A 13,262-nucleotide genomic window follows, 5' to 3' on the forward strand; every position below is an offset into this window, starting at 1 on the left:
GCTCCCATGAGTTTTGGAAGTGCTCTGCTCCTTACAGCAAATACACACATTTTTTAAAAGTACTATTATTTTGCCTTTGTCCTTACTCAAGGGTTCTGTGATATTTCCACCCTTCCGTTTGAAAGCCAGAAGCTTTGACAGCAATAAGGCTTTCAATACCGGGAATTTAATTTTTTTTTTTTTTTCCAGTGGACTGACTTCCAGGACAAGGACTCATCGGCACCCGCCCAAATACCATGGCACTGCGTGCGCCCTTTGCCACCGGAACCTCCCCTTCCAATGAGACTTTCTGATTGTGCCTACCAACTCTCCTATTAGGAAACCCGTGGGTTGCATGCAGCTATTCCGTTGTATTCTGTTCTCACTCTCCCTCCCCTCTCTCGCTCGCACTCTTGCTGGAGGCACATCAGTACCATTCTGCTGAGAAGAAAAAGCCCACAACTACCTTAAGGGGTTAAGACAATATGCGCAACTCTGGACTTCTATAGCGATCACTATTTAAATCTGGCAAGAGCCCGACACCAGTCTTTGCAAGAATGGAGTCCGTAAAACAAAGGGTTTTAACCCCAGGAAAAGAGGGGCTAAAGAATTTTGCTGGAAAATCTCTCGGCCAGATCTACAGGTAAGAGAAAGCAAACCCATATTTGCCTGGGGCTCAGCATGAAAAAAATCTGCAGGGCTATTTCCGAAAACCCTGGTTGCTTAGAGAGCTTGTAATATGATCGGAAAGTCTTTTTTCTTGCTCACTGCTGGATCGGGGCTGCTCTGGAAACCTGCTTATTTATTCAGGAATGTTGCTCTAAATGAACCTGTCTGCTTTGTGTATGTGTGTGTGATTTTTGGTTTGGTACCTGCAGATTCTCATCCTTTCCTACCCAGGATTTATCCTCTTACAATTGAAAAATGACCAGTACCTGTTCAAAGAATCTTTTTGGGGGGCGTTTATAGTGACACCAAATTAAATTCCTTTGATGCAGACAACTGTATTTTTAAAAAATATAACACCTTTAACAATTAAGAAATTCCAAACAGTAATGGCAAAAAGAAATTTGGATCTTAGCTCCAAAACCACTTGAGTCTTGAATTCCCCAGTGGAATCATCCCTCTGTAAAGAAGGAATAAGAATAAAAATATATCAATAATTGATAGCTGAAGCAGTTTTCCTCTCTGAACCCCAAACAATATATATGTATTTTTTTTTATTATTTGACCTTTCCTAGAAGTCTATTTCTTGCATGGGAAAGGTCACAGTACTTATAAGAAAAACCACAATAATAATCAGCAAAATGACTTTTAAAGTACTGAAAATTATTTTTAAATTTTTAATCCTCTTTATAGTCATTTACTAATTATGCTGTAAATTTCACAACTTTAAATCCTCTTAAGATATTGTATGAATACACCTTTTCTTAATAATATGAGCAAAATCAAGAAGAGAGGGCAGAAACAAAAGAATAAACGATTCCAAGAGAGTGCTACTTTTCACATTTGGGGAAATTGAAGCCTTTGGAAATGTATAGGAAATGTAAAGAAAATGACCAATGTGCCTCCCAATTGTCCAGATCTCTTTGGTTCTGGTGGGCTTCCTGCAGGCTCCATCATGTACCTATGCGGCAGTAGATACCGCAAGGGCCCTGCAGTCCTCCCGCAGCTGCCCTGGAAAGAGCTGTTCTTTCCCAGCCCAACTACCATCAGGTGGGAGTTCAGGTGCAGAGTTCAACTTTGTACTATGAGTATATAAAGCCGATGTAAATAATAATAACAATATCTCATTAGTTGAATTTTTCTCTCCCAGTATATATTGCCCTATGTTTAACAATTGGGATTAGACGTTAGGAATAAGCATTAAAAGAGCCGCAAATATCTTTTGTGACCTATTCTCAGGTGTGATTCTGTAGAATTTGGAAGTCTGACTTTTTTTTTCCTGGTAGCCTCAAATTGCTTGACACCCGTCTCCCAAGCTATACATTCTTGGATTTGATCTTAGAATTTCATTTGCTTTATCCGTGTGTATGAAAACAACTGTGTTTGGATATATCATTTAAAAGGGCACACCTAGAAATCAATTATGGGATAGATTGAAAGCATCTGCAAATTGTAAACAGAGAGGTTCTTTGTTTAAATATTGAAAGTATTCATCTCCAGGGTCCACGGTATTGTTACCATTCACATTCGTCTTCTTTTTTTAAACGGAAATTTCAGGGTTATATTGTGGATTAGAACACTATCGCCTTTTAATAAAATCTCTCTATCGCTCCGCGTTCCTCTACCCCCTCCCCCAAGGACAAAAGCCTGAAAGAAATCAGACAGGTGAAATTTTGTGAAATCACTATGCTAATTAAAAAACACAAAACAAAAACTAAATGTGAGACCTTCTACCTGGGTGTGGAACATCTTACCAGAGTCGATTTGGGGACGCGTTTGAATGCCTCGGAGTGGCATTTCAAGTCTTTGGTAATGGGCCGAGGACATTTTTCGGTGTTTGTAACCGAGATAGTAATGACGCAAGATTGTGAATAATTAATTATTCATGTTCTGGCAGTAGGAAGCTTAGGTGTCGGCCATATGTTGCGGAAGCCTTTGTTTCAAACTCGAGTAATGAGGGTGGAGGGGGAGTAAGATGTGTAACCGGACAGTAAACGTAGAATTGGATGGAAGCCTGGGGCTGGAGGAAGGGTCGCAGAGAGCGTGGCTCTCCCCGAGAGAGCGTTCCCCACCTCCGCGCGGGCGCTAGACGGGAGAGGCCCAAGGCCCTGGAGGCCCGGGCTCAGTCGAGGGGCGGGATCCGGCGTCCTCGTCTGGGAAAGCTTTCACTCGCCTGGGTAGGGCAGATGCGGGGTCGCGGTGGTCCCACCCGCCGCTGAGCGGCTGTCGGCGGCTGGGTAGCAGGATAAAACAGCCTGTCGCCGCCGGGGTGAAGCACTGCGGCTGGGAGGCGTCGACATAGTTGCTCAGAAGGCGCCTTTGGGGTAACCCTCAAACTGCAGACCCCGCAAGAAAGTTAGGCCCAAGTGGCGTGTGTATGTGAATGGAAGTGCGTCGGGGCTGGATCCCGAGGGAAGGGGGACCAGGTGCCCGAGGCCAGAGGTGTTAGAGTGAAGAGATGCTGCTGCGGGGAAGGCGCGGGCAGAGGCTGGAGGGCCCAGGAGGTGCTGAGGGCCGGCGTCAGCTGAGCACCCTCAGCCTGGAGGGCGGGGGAGCGGGTTAGCGCCCCTCCCCTCGGCCCTGGGAATTGGGAACAGGTGCCTAACTGCCCCCCACCCGCTCTGCCGCGCAGGGTGCTGGAGAAGAAGCAGGAGGCCGGGGAGACCATCGAGCTGACGGAGGATGGGAAGCCGCTGGAAGTGCCTGAGAAAAAGGCGCCGCTGTGCGACTGCACGTGCTTCGGCCTGCCACGGCGCTACATCATCGCCATCATGAGCGGCCTAGGCTTCTGCATCTCGTTCGGCATCCGCTGCAACCTGGGCGTGGCCATCGTGGACATGGTCAACAACAGCACCATCCACCGCGGGGGCAAGGTCATCAAGGAGGTGGGCAACAGCCGGCCCTGTGGTTGCGCAAAGCCACTTCGCCAGTTTGAGCCCGGTCCCCCCGCCCCGCCCCGCACACGGAAAGAGCGAAGCCTGGGTGCTCTTAGCTCCCCTCTAGGATGGACCCTTCTAGGAGCATCATCACCTTCCCTTCTTTGCTCCTGAAGCAAGTGGCTTCTGCCCTCTGGGCCTTCCTTTTTTCACGGGCAAAGTGGAAAATAGTGTTTAGCCCTCTAGGTTTTTGAGAAGAGTAACTGCACACAAGAAGTTGAGACTTAGTAACGCCCGCTAAGTCTAAATCCAAATATTTTTCTTATAATTTTACGCCGAATTCCTTCAATCCCCGCCAAACATTTTTAATAATGAAAATGAAACAAAACTGGAAAACGAATCAAATCAACTGTGTGCACGTTGGCAGTTCCCTCCCAGGGACCTTTAGGAGCCTCCAACCTGGCCAGCAGGGAGAGGGCCTGCAACGCAGCCTATCTTGGGGGGTCTCTGGAACCCAGTCCCGTAATCTTACAATGTTGGATCAGCCCTAGGAAGAGAAGGGCCAATGTCAAGGTCACAGAAACCAGTGGGGTCCCTAAATCCTGTTTAGGGATCTGAGGGACCATAAACCAGGCGGGATGAGGGTTGGGAGGGTTAGTTCAGCACTCCCTTTGTATGGGAAGTGGTGAGAGCTGACCGGTGCTGGGGATTCCGGCGGTGCTGCAAAGTGTGCTTGGTTTCAAAATTTCATTTAAAGGGAGAAAAGGAGGCCCCAGTTCCTCAGGCGGAATAAGCGCTCTTTCCTCTATCCGATGCAGATATTTCGTGCCAGTTTACGTTGAGGTTCACTCGGAGCTGCGGCCCAGGCAGGCGAGGGCGGAGTTAGGCCCGGACCTTAAGGGACACCCTCCCAGGCTTTTACGACCACCCCTGAGCAACACCTCCCTCCCCAGTGACTCCCCAAATTCCTAGGGCTATTCCAATTCATTCGGGCCCACACCCATCCCCGTTTTGCTGGGACCATCCTCCTTCCTAACTCCTCCCAAACTCCCAAATTTCCTTCCCCAGAATTTCCCGGATTGGATTCCGTTCTCCAATCGATTCCACTACTGCCGGCACTGGCGGGCACACGCTAAATGCACCCAGCCAGGTGTCCCTACCCCCGCCGGCTAACGGACTCTCTTCCTTGGGAGAGCGAACTTCCCAAACTGGAGCCCCGAGGATTCCTCATCCACCGAGGACATGGGGTTCAGAGCGCAAAGCCAGGGAGCCCAGCTTTGCTATTAATCACAATACCGTTTCAAATGAGCACGGGTGTTCAGTTAAAAGAAAGCTTCCAAATTCCCTCTCTGCAAGAAGGCATGGTTTCTGTTTTGTTAGAAAACGAAAATCGAGCCACCCGTCCACCAGGGATGCAGGAGTCCCCGGGGGTCGAGGGCTCTTTGGCTGGAGAACTACTGAAAATGAATCTTCTCTCACTCCACCCTTTTTAAAGTTAATTTTCATTTTTTTTAAAAAAAAATTTCCTACTCTCATAGAAAGCCAAATTCAACTGGGATCCGGAAACCGTGGGGATGATCCACGGTTCCTTCTTTTGGGGCTACATCATCACCCAGATTCCTGGCGGCTACATTGCGTCTCGGCTGGCGGCCAACAGGTAAAGCGCCCGGCGGGGCCTGTGCTCAGGGTGATGGGGCGTGTACCCTCAGAAGGGTAGTGGAATCTGGGGGCAGGGAAGGCAGCCTTGCGGGGATTGGGAATTCCTGGGCCAGGTCCCCTAATTCCCTGGCACCCCCAACTGTTGGTGCCTCCTTGGAAAATAAAGCGTCCAATAGGATTTGGGCTCTTGGGGAGGGTGCAGGAGGTCGCTTCCTCTCGCCCAGTCTGAATCGACCCTTCGCAAAATAGTCGACGTGCCTTAAGGCCTGCAAGGAGTTGAGGCCTGGCGGGGAGCAGGCCAAGCTGGGACTGCGAGGCCTGGCCCACAAAGGGTGGGGGTGTCACGTGCTGTGCTCTCGCCGTCGCGTCCCGGGTGCTGAGGCTCCCTGCAGCGCTGACCTCCCCTCGGGGCTCATGGAAAGCCCGGTGGGGGAGCCCGCCCAGATGGTGTTCTACGTCTGAAGGATTTGTTTCTATGGAGGCAGGCGGGATTTCAGGCGCCCAGGGGGCGATTCCACCTGTTAATGAGCTCCGCCAAGTAGGGGCGGGGTGGAGATGGCGCTCAGCTGCGGCCTGCGGCCTCCTGCGGTGCTGTGGTGGCGGCTGCAGGCCGAGGTCTCAGTGTCAGTCCTCAGGAGTGTCCCAGCGCCACCTGCAGAGGCACCCCGAAATTTGGGGCATAAGAGCTGGTGGGGTGGGGATGCAAAAAACATAGCCATTCAAGGGCGAGAGGCAGGCTTCATTTACTTCACTGTTTGTATTATGATAAATAAAACTAAGTGCTCTTGGAATCTGAACTGTTAAGCTGATAAAGAACACATGCACTCGCCCTTCCAAGCATTGCTGCATAGAGATCCCAGATAGAGACTTTTGGTCTTCTTTCACCATGTACCTATGACGTAACCCTTCTCCCTTTCCCCAAAAGGTGACAAATAATGTAGAACTGGGCATCTCTCTAGTCCAAGCTATTGTCTGCTTTTGTAAAGTGGTCCCTGTCATCTCTCAGTGAAATTTCCCAGGCCACTTCCAGTGGCTTTTGTCACCTACAATCTCATTCCCAGAGGTGTCTTCCTACCCAAGGTTTTCCAGTCGTTTCCAAGGCACAGGAAGGCATTCTTGGAAATTTATTTTAGGCTTAATGATTCTAGGGTAGGTATTTTGGGACAGTCCTTCAAAATGTCAAGAGGAGAGTGCAATACATAAAGAATAGTGCCCTATGAATATTGTTTTTACCCCGACATTTAGGATAGTTAGCACTTAGACCCAACATGAGACAAATAATTCTTTTTAAAAAAACGAATCTATTTAAAATGAAAGGCATTAACTGTCTAGAGAACTAAATTTTATAAATGGGATAAATCATAGAAAAAAATGATATTAGGCAGAAAAATCTAAGAAAACATTCCCTTAAATATTACCTGTAATGATCTTCTTACATTTTTGGCTTCCATATCCGTAATATATAGTGTCTTGAATCTTTCTCTTTTTTTCCCCCTCCTATAAAATATTTTCTAAAACAAAACAAAATTCCCTGGAAATATACTCCAAATACATACATAAAATATTTTTACTTCAGGGGATAAATATCCAACAATTTACCAAAACCCAAAAATGATATAGGAAACTCAATATTGTGAAATGAAAATATTGTATGACTGCTGTGCCTGTAAGTTTTTTCCGAGTCAAAACCGCCAGCTTGCCAAATGTTAGCATGCTAACATTCTCTTGCCAAGAGAAAAACACCGGGGATGTCCCAACTTTCCTGGTTGTTAAACCGGGAAGTCAGTAAACAGGTTTTTCTATTTTTGTTGGTTTGTTTGTAAAAAGTGATCTCATTGCTATCATCTGCGTTATGTTTAGCAAACAAATGACTGATGCTGACTCAGATTCTAATTTATTTGGTACATTTTCCTCAAAGGAAACATTTCTGAATTTTTATTTGGATCTGTATATATACACCTTACCTTTAAATGGGCTTTCAAGGGAGAGAAACTTAATATTTTCACATGCAATGTTTTGTGTTCTACAAGACTGAGAAAACTAAGTTAAAATTCATTGTAAAGTATTATGAATAGATAGAAGATTATAGACTAGCTTCTTTATTATCTTAGGATTCTGACCTCTTTGCTACATTTAAAAAATATGATGAAACATTACAAATACAGTTGAAGCCTCTTGTGAAAACAGGTTTTAAAAATTGTAACATTCCATTTTCTAATTATATAAGTATTACATACTAAATAAAAAATGTAAAAAAGAAAGGATAATAAAATCATAAATAATTTAATCACTCAGGGACGCCTATTATTAACACATTGGTGAATATCTAATTGGTCCTATACATGCTACATAGAATTTTTTTTTTACACAGAATCTGAGAGATTTTTAGAATTGGTTTGAAAGATGTGTTTTTTATTGTAATCACTTTCAAAAACAGTAAAAACAACACAGCAAGGCCAGTTTTCCACCTTACAAGTATTGGTGCTCATTCAAATAAGTTTCTCCCTATAGGTCATTTAATAATAGAACAAAATTTCCCTTGGGTGGGATACTGGGGACAGAGTCCTTTCCCTGTAGGTTCAAAAGAAGCTCACTATGGAAAGTGTGTGCCATTACAGTCACGGGCAGAACTGGAATACAGGAACTGAGCTGTATGGAGACAACTCCTCAGGAGGGAAGGGCTCCTGGTTACACCACGGGGAAAGTTCTCAATGAAAACAACCAGCAGTGATTAGCCTCCTCCACTGTATGAATGAAGCAGAAACAGCCCCATCCTTTGGCAGAATACTGGTTCTTGCTTCTTTTTCTGGTCAAATTCTAAATTCTTGGCTTCCTGCTCACACAGAGGAGGAAATGAGGGAGTCCTGGGGAGAGAAACCTCTGTTTCAGAGGATGGCTCTTGTATCTTTTTTTCCTTTGTCTTTCCTTAAAGGGCTATTGCACATCATGGGCAGGAGAATTTAGTCACCTCCAGGGAGAACTTTAGGGTGGGGAATCCAAGAAAGACTCCTCACAAGTTCTGTAATGTTTTCAGAGGAGAACACACTTAATATGGTGATTAAAATGTATTGGGGACCATTAATTTTGCATTTAAGCAATACAAGGCATGGAGTTTACAGTGGTCCAGATATTTACAACTGTGAAATGTCTAAGGACTCTTTGTACCTTGCATTGAGAGAGTGAGGAGGAACCTTGCTGGGCAAATATTTAATGTGAGAAACAACAGAATTTTGCAGTGGGCATAACCAGAGAAGGTCAGAATTACCAAAGGAAGTTTGGCCAACATTACATTTGTAATGGATGAGATTATATACATAAAGACGATTCTTGCCTCTTTAGTCTAAGTGACAATATTACTTAAGCCCTATTTTTAAAAATTTCCTAATCTGCTCCTGTTCTCCTGATTTCCCAGCCCTGCTTTAGTGTTTTACATAGTATGTATGCTACCTGCCAGACCAGTATTTTATTTGTTTTTCTCTTTGTTTAATGTCTGCCTTTCTCCAATAAAATGTAAGCTTCACGACAAAACAAGGAGTTTTGTGCATGTGGTTGTCACTGCTCCATTCCTAGCATCTTAGAGTGCCTGGCCCATGACAGATCCTTGTTAAATAAATAAAATGAACATCACAGCAAAATGTTTTCAGCTTAAAGAAAAAAGTAGGATGTGGTTAAGATATAAGTTTTGAAGCAAACTGTATAGGTTCAGATGCTGAATGTGCCGTTTAAAAAACTGAACGACACTAAACATTATTTAACCTCTCTGAGCCTCAGTTTATCATTCTGTAAAAGAGGACTAACCGAAATACCTACCTGGTATAGTTCTCATGACAGCTAAATAAGAGAACATGTGTAAAATCATTACAAGTGCCTGTCACTCAATAATTGTTTGCTGTTACCATTCATTATTAATAAAACCTTAAATTCAGAAAAAAAATAACATTGAAAGCAAAAAGCTCTTATGAACACTCGGCACTACTTGTGTTTAAATTTGCCTTAAGTGTCAGTAATGCAAAGAATTATTTTACTGGAATAAAAATGCTTCTTTTCACATCAGATATCTACCTTTAAAATAATTTTCTCATACACATTATTCATATTATTGTTCGCCAGAAATGTCATGTCTCATTTGAAGGCTTTTAAAGAACTGTCTTAAAAATATTTTTAACTGACAGTATTGAGAGTGTTGGTACTTCATTGCATGCCAGGCATTATGAACACACCCGGAGAAATCCTTAAGCTGGAGGCCAGACTCATCTGTTGAAAGTTATTGTTTATTTTCCCCTGCCCCATCCTTTATTTAAAGAGGGTTCAGTTCCTAGCACAACATTTTGTCTTTTCAGGTATCTCTTGGGTTTTGAACTTGAGTTTTACTAAAGGAAAGTAATTCTTTATTCAAAGAGACTGAGGGTTGCATGTGTCTTTCAGATAGAGTGAACTTCCTGTAACAGAAAGAACATACATTAGAACTGGACAAAGCTCATCTAATCAGTTCCCTTCTTTTATAGACCAGGAAAGGAAACAGAGAATCAGGGAGGTGGTGACTTGCCCAAGGTCACAAAGAGATTGAGACTACAACTCAGGTGTCCCATAGCACATGACTACGGGCCACATCTACTTTGAAATTTAATGTATCTCCCTGATACTATGTGCTTCATGGCCAAGTTCACTGTCAGCAGCAGGCTTAGCTGTCTGCTCTTCGAATCAGTGCCTACAATCTATCATGCCCCAAATCCTGGATAGAAATCCATGAATTAGAGACAGAAGCCTTTAGTAGACCCAAGGGATCCTTAGATTTTTGTGGCAGAAGAAAGACACTGTGTGTGTGTGTGTGTACTCCCACTATTTGGCCACAACATGAGTTATTCTGCTCTTCTCTCTGCAAAAAGTAATATCCAAACCTAATAATAACTTAAACACGGAGTGTGATTATCTGTAGAGAAAAACATGGCATTTAGAACTTTTCCTCCCTACCCAGCCCCTTTGACAATTTGCGCTCCTAGAAGATTGCAGAGGTTTGAGCATGGCTTGGTTGGGGTGGGGGGACTTTTCTTCAAAGAAGAAGGGTTCTTCCTGGGGATTTCCAAAGATCCAATTCAATTTATACTACTAATATAAAAGAGAGAGTAATGTATACTTAACCATGAACAGATTTAAATGGATGGGTTTTAAAACTGTTTACTAATGTGCACTTGCATTTCTAGAAAGGAAATTTGATGTGCTTTAGGTAAATATTCTGCTAACCTAATTAGGAAAAATGCCCCAGTGAGAATGATTTTCGAAGAGAGAGGGACAAAGATATTTTAGACACAATGCCTACATATGTTAAGGTCAGAAAGAAATAATTTTTACTGGAGCTATTCTGCCTTTTTTCTTCATAGAAATAAAACAATAAAGGCATGTTATATTTATTGGAATACGTATTTATTAGAAATCTTAAGTCTCATCACCAAACACACATACAAATACACTCTATATGCTTATCTATTTATTTATCTATCATCTATTATCTTTTTTCCCCTCTCTACTTACGCATCTACTGCAACATTCATTGCAAGCTAGGGTTCCTTAATCTTTCCAGTGAGAAACATTTGCAAATTCCTTTTGTGTGAGAAAATAATTCAGACCATGAACATAAAGCCTGCTGCAAGGGACCACTCTCCTGCTCTGGGGCCAGAGGTGACTCTTTCTATCTTACTCATCTAGCTGCCTATCCAACATCTAGCTGCTTCCTATTGTGAGCCCTATAGGTTAGGTATCTAGGGCAATGCAGGAGAGGCCTTCTTTTTTCTGACAAAAGAAAATCCCCTTTCCGCCAGATGAATAGATGGATCGAGAGGGGAAGGGGTCCCTAAGGGCTTGCACGTGGTTTACTGACATGAGCTTCTCTCAGCTTCTCTGGCCTCCATTCTTCCCGGTCTCACCCCTCGCTAGCTCTGGCTTCCCCTGTGGCTGCCACGTCCTACTACCGCAGTGAAGAGGCAGCCTCTGGAGGGGAGGGACGTAATTTTGAGGGAGGAGAGAGTCAGGTGGGCAGCTGGTAGAATGATTTTCACTCTGCCATATGCCCCTGTTGGGGCTGTGTAATTTCTCTGTCATGAGTGATGAAGTCATTTTTACAACTTAATGATGTACCAAGGGACCCAGAGGGCTGGCTTGTGCTCCCGTAGTCCTTATTTAATATGGGAGTGGGGGCATCAGATGTGACAAAGGGAGGTGCCTGAGCACTGATTCGATTAGATTAAATAGATTAAACAGCCCGAATCACTCTATCCCTGCGAGAGGATTAGTGCCACACCTGGGGTGAGGAACACTAGTTCCCTTTTAAGTGACAAGCCACTGCCCAAATGGAGATTGATTGATTGATTCGGGGAAAATGGATATAATCCATAGAAGTGACGAGTCACCAGTGTTTCTGTCAGTTCTTCCGGGCAAATCCTGGTGGGGTGGGTTTGATATATGGGGGTGTTTATGGCTATGGCTCATAGAAAAAGGATATGACTGGGGAAATTTCACAGCTAACTCACTTTGGAACATGCTGAGGGTCAATCACCAGACGAGGCGTGGAGCAGTTTTCAACAGCAGTCTTTGCTTTTCCAAACATTTCCATGTCAGTGATACTATATGCCTCTCAATTTTGGCAATTTGTTTAGTAATATAGAGCCTCCTATACCACACCTACACACACACACACACACACACACACACACACACACACATACACACATTTCTTTCCTCTCTTTCTTGTCTTTCACTGTGAAATGATTGTGTTTTCCTGCATATAATCAATCACTTTAAAATCCCTGGTGTATGTATGTGTTTGTGGAACAAGCAGAGAAAATACACGTAAAAATTAGGGTTTAACTTGAAACTAAGCAAATTGAAATCACTTTAGTGTGTCATTTTCTAAAGGGGGAATCATGAGGGAAACATTTTCAGGAGCTTTCAAGTGATGTATCATTCTGAAAAGCTATCTTAATAAGCAAGTGACCCTTATTTTATTTTTTTTATCTTTCCTAGCCACTCTATAAGGCAGACACTCTTATACCTGTTTTATTGATGAGAGAACTGAACACAGAGTACAGAGTTATTTTCCCAAAGATCACTAGCTGGTAAGAGGAAGAAGTGGGGTATGAACTGCTGTGTGTCTGATTTAAAATGATGTGCTAGGAATCATAAAAGCCACAAGAATATTCAGTGTTTCTTAGTAAATAAGCTATTTTCTTCTGTCTGTTGAGATATCAAAAATACATTCACTGCTCATGTTTGTTTGCTTGTTTTTGTAACATCAGGCCAAACAAAATGGTGACTGTTGTGCATAATACAAAATGCACAACCACATTAAGTATTGATGAATGAGGAGGTTCTTTAAGAGGAGAATGTATTGCCTCTCCAGCATTATGACCTAATCTAACTTTGAAAGCAGTGTTTCGGAGACAGTGGTTTCAGAGGGTGGCCAGGGCACTGTGATGAACAGACATTGTAATGGCAGTTGGTTTCAGGAGATTCCAGTGTTGTTTGGAAGACTTAAGGATGTGGCCAGACTGGGCCATGTACTTGAACTAAGTGACTATCTCAAGTGAGGATTTATCCATAGAGGTACTCCAAATTCTAGTCCATAGCTGCCATCCAACAGTTATTCAGTCACTCAGCTTCTTAGAATTGTTAGTACACCAAGAACAGCAGTTTGTCCCCATTAAAAGCACAAGAAAAAAATAAATGGTCAATGGATTGAACAAGATACCAGGATAAAGCAGCTTAAAAGAAGAAATGCGCCAGGAAGGGGCGTTATCATTGCCCTCTGTTTGAGGTCTTTATACAAAAGTATAAGAACATGCCATATACAAAGCCTTCTGCTAGTATCATGGGTTTTGAAGAAGTGAATAAGAGACCCAGACTATATTCTCCAAGAACTTTGAATAACATAGGGGGTGGAGAAACACATGATACTGTAACTTAGGTTAAATCTTATAAAAATGCCCTATGATGCGTTAGGATTATTTGTGAGAGGAGATTAGTTGGGAAAGAGGTGTGTGTGTGTGTGTGTGTGTAAGGGAAGTATTGGGGGTAAGAGTGGGGTATACC

General features: G+C 43.5%; 1 protein-coding gene across 1 annotated transcript in view; it reads left to right on the forward strand.

Annotated features, from left to right (window-relative positions):
- Positions 1–213: 213 nt before the first annotated feature.
- Positions 214–13,262, forward strand: part of SLC17A6 (solute carrier family 17 member 6) — a 36,963-nt gene continuing 23,914 nt past the window's right edge. Inside the window, exons 1-3 of the mRNA XM_036258562.1 lie at positions 214–622; positions 3,278–3,530; positions 5,060–5,178. Of these exons, the coding sequence (XP_036114455.1) occupies positions 537–622; positions 3,278–3,530; positions 5,060–5,178 (458 nt within the window). The 5' untranslated portion in view covers positions 214–536. The remainder of the gene's footprint in view (positions 623–3,277; positions 3,531–5,059; positions 5,179–13,262) is intronic.

Source organism: Molossus molossus, unplaced genomic scaffold (assembly GCF_014108415.1).
Source record: "Molossus molossus isolate mMolMol1 unplaced genomic scaffold, mMolMol1.p scaffold_m16_p_13, whole genome shotgun sequence".
Classification (NCBI taxonomy): Eukaryota; Metazoa; Chordata; class Mammalia; order Chiroptera; family Molossidae; genus Molossus; species Molossus molossus.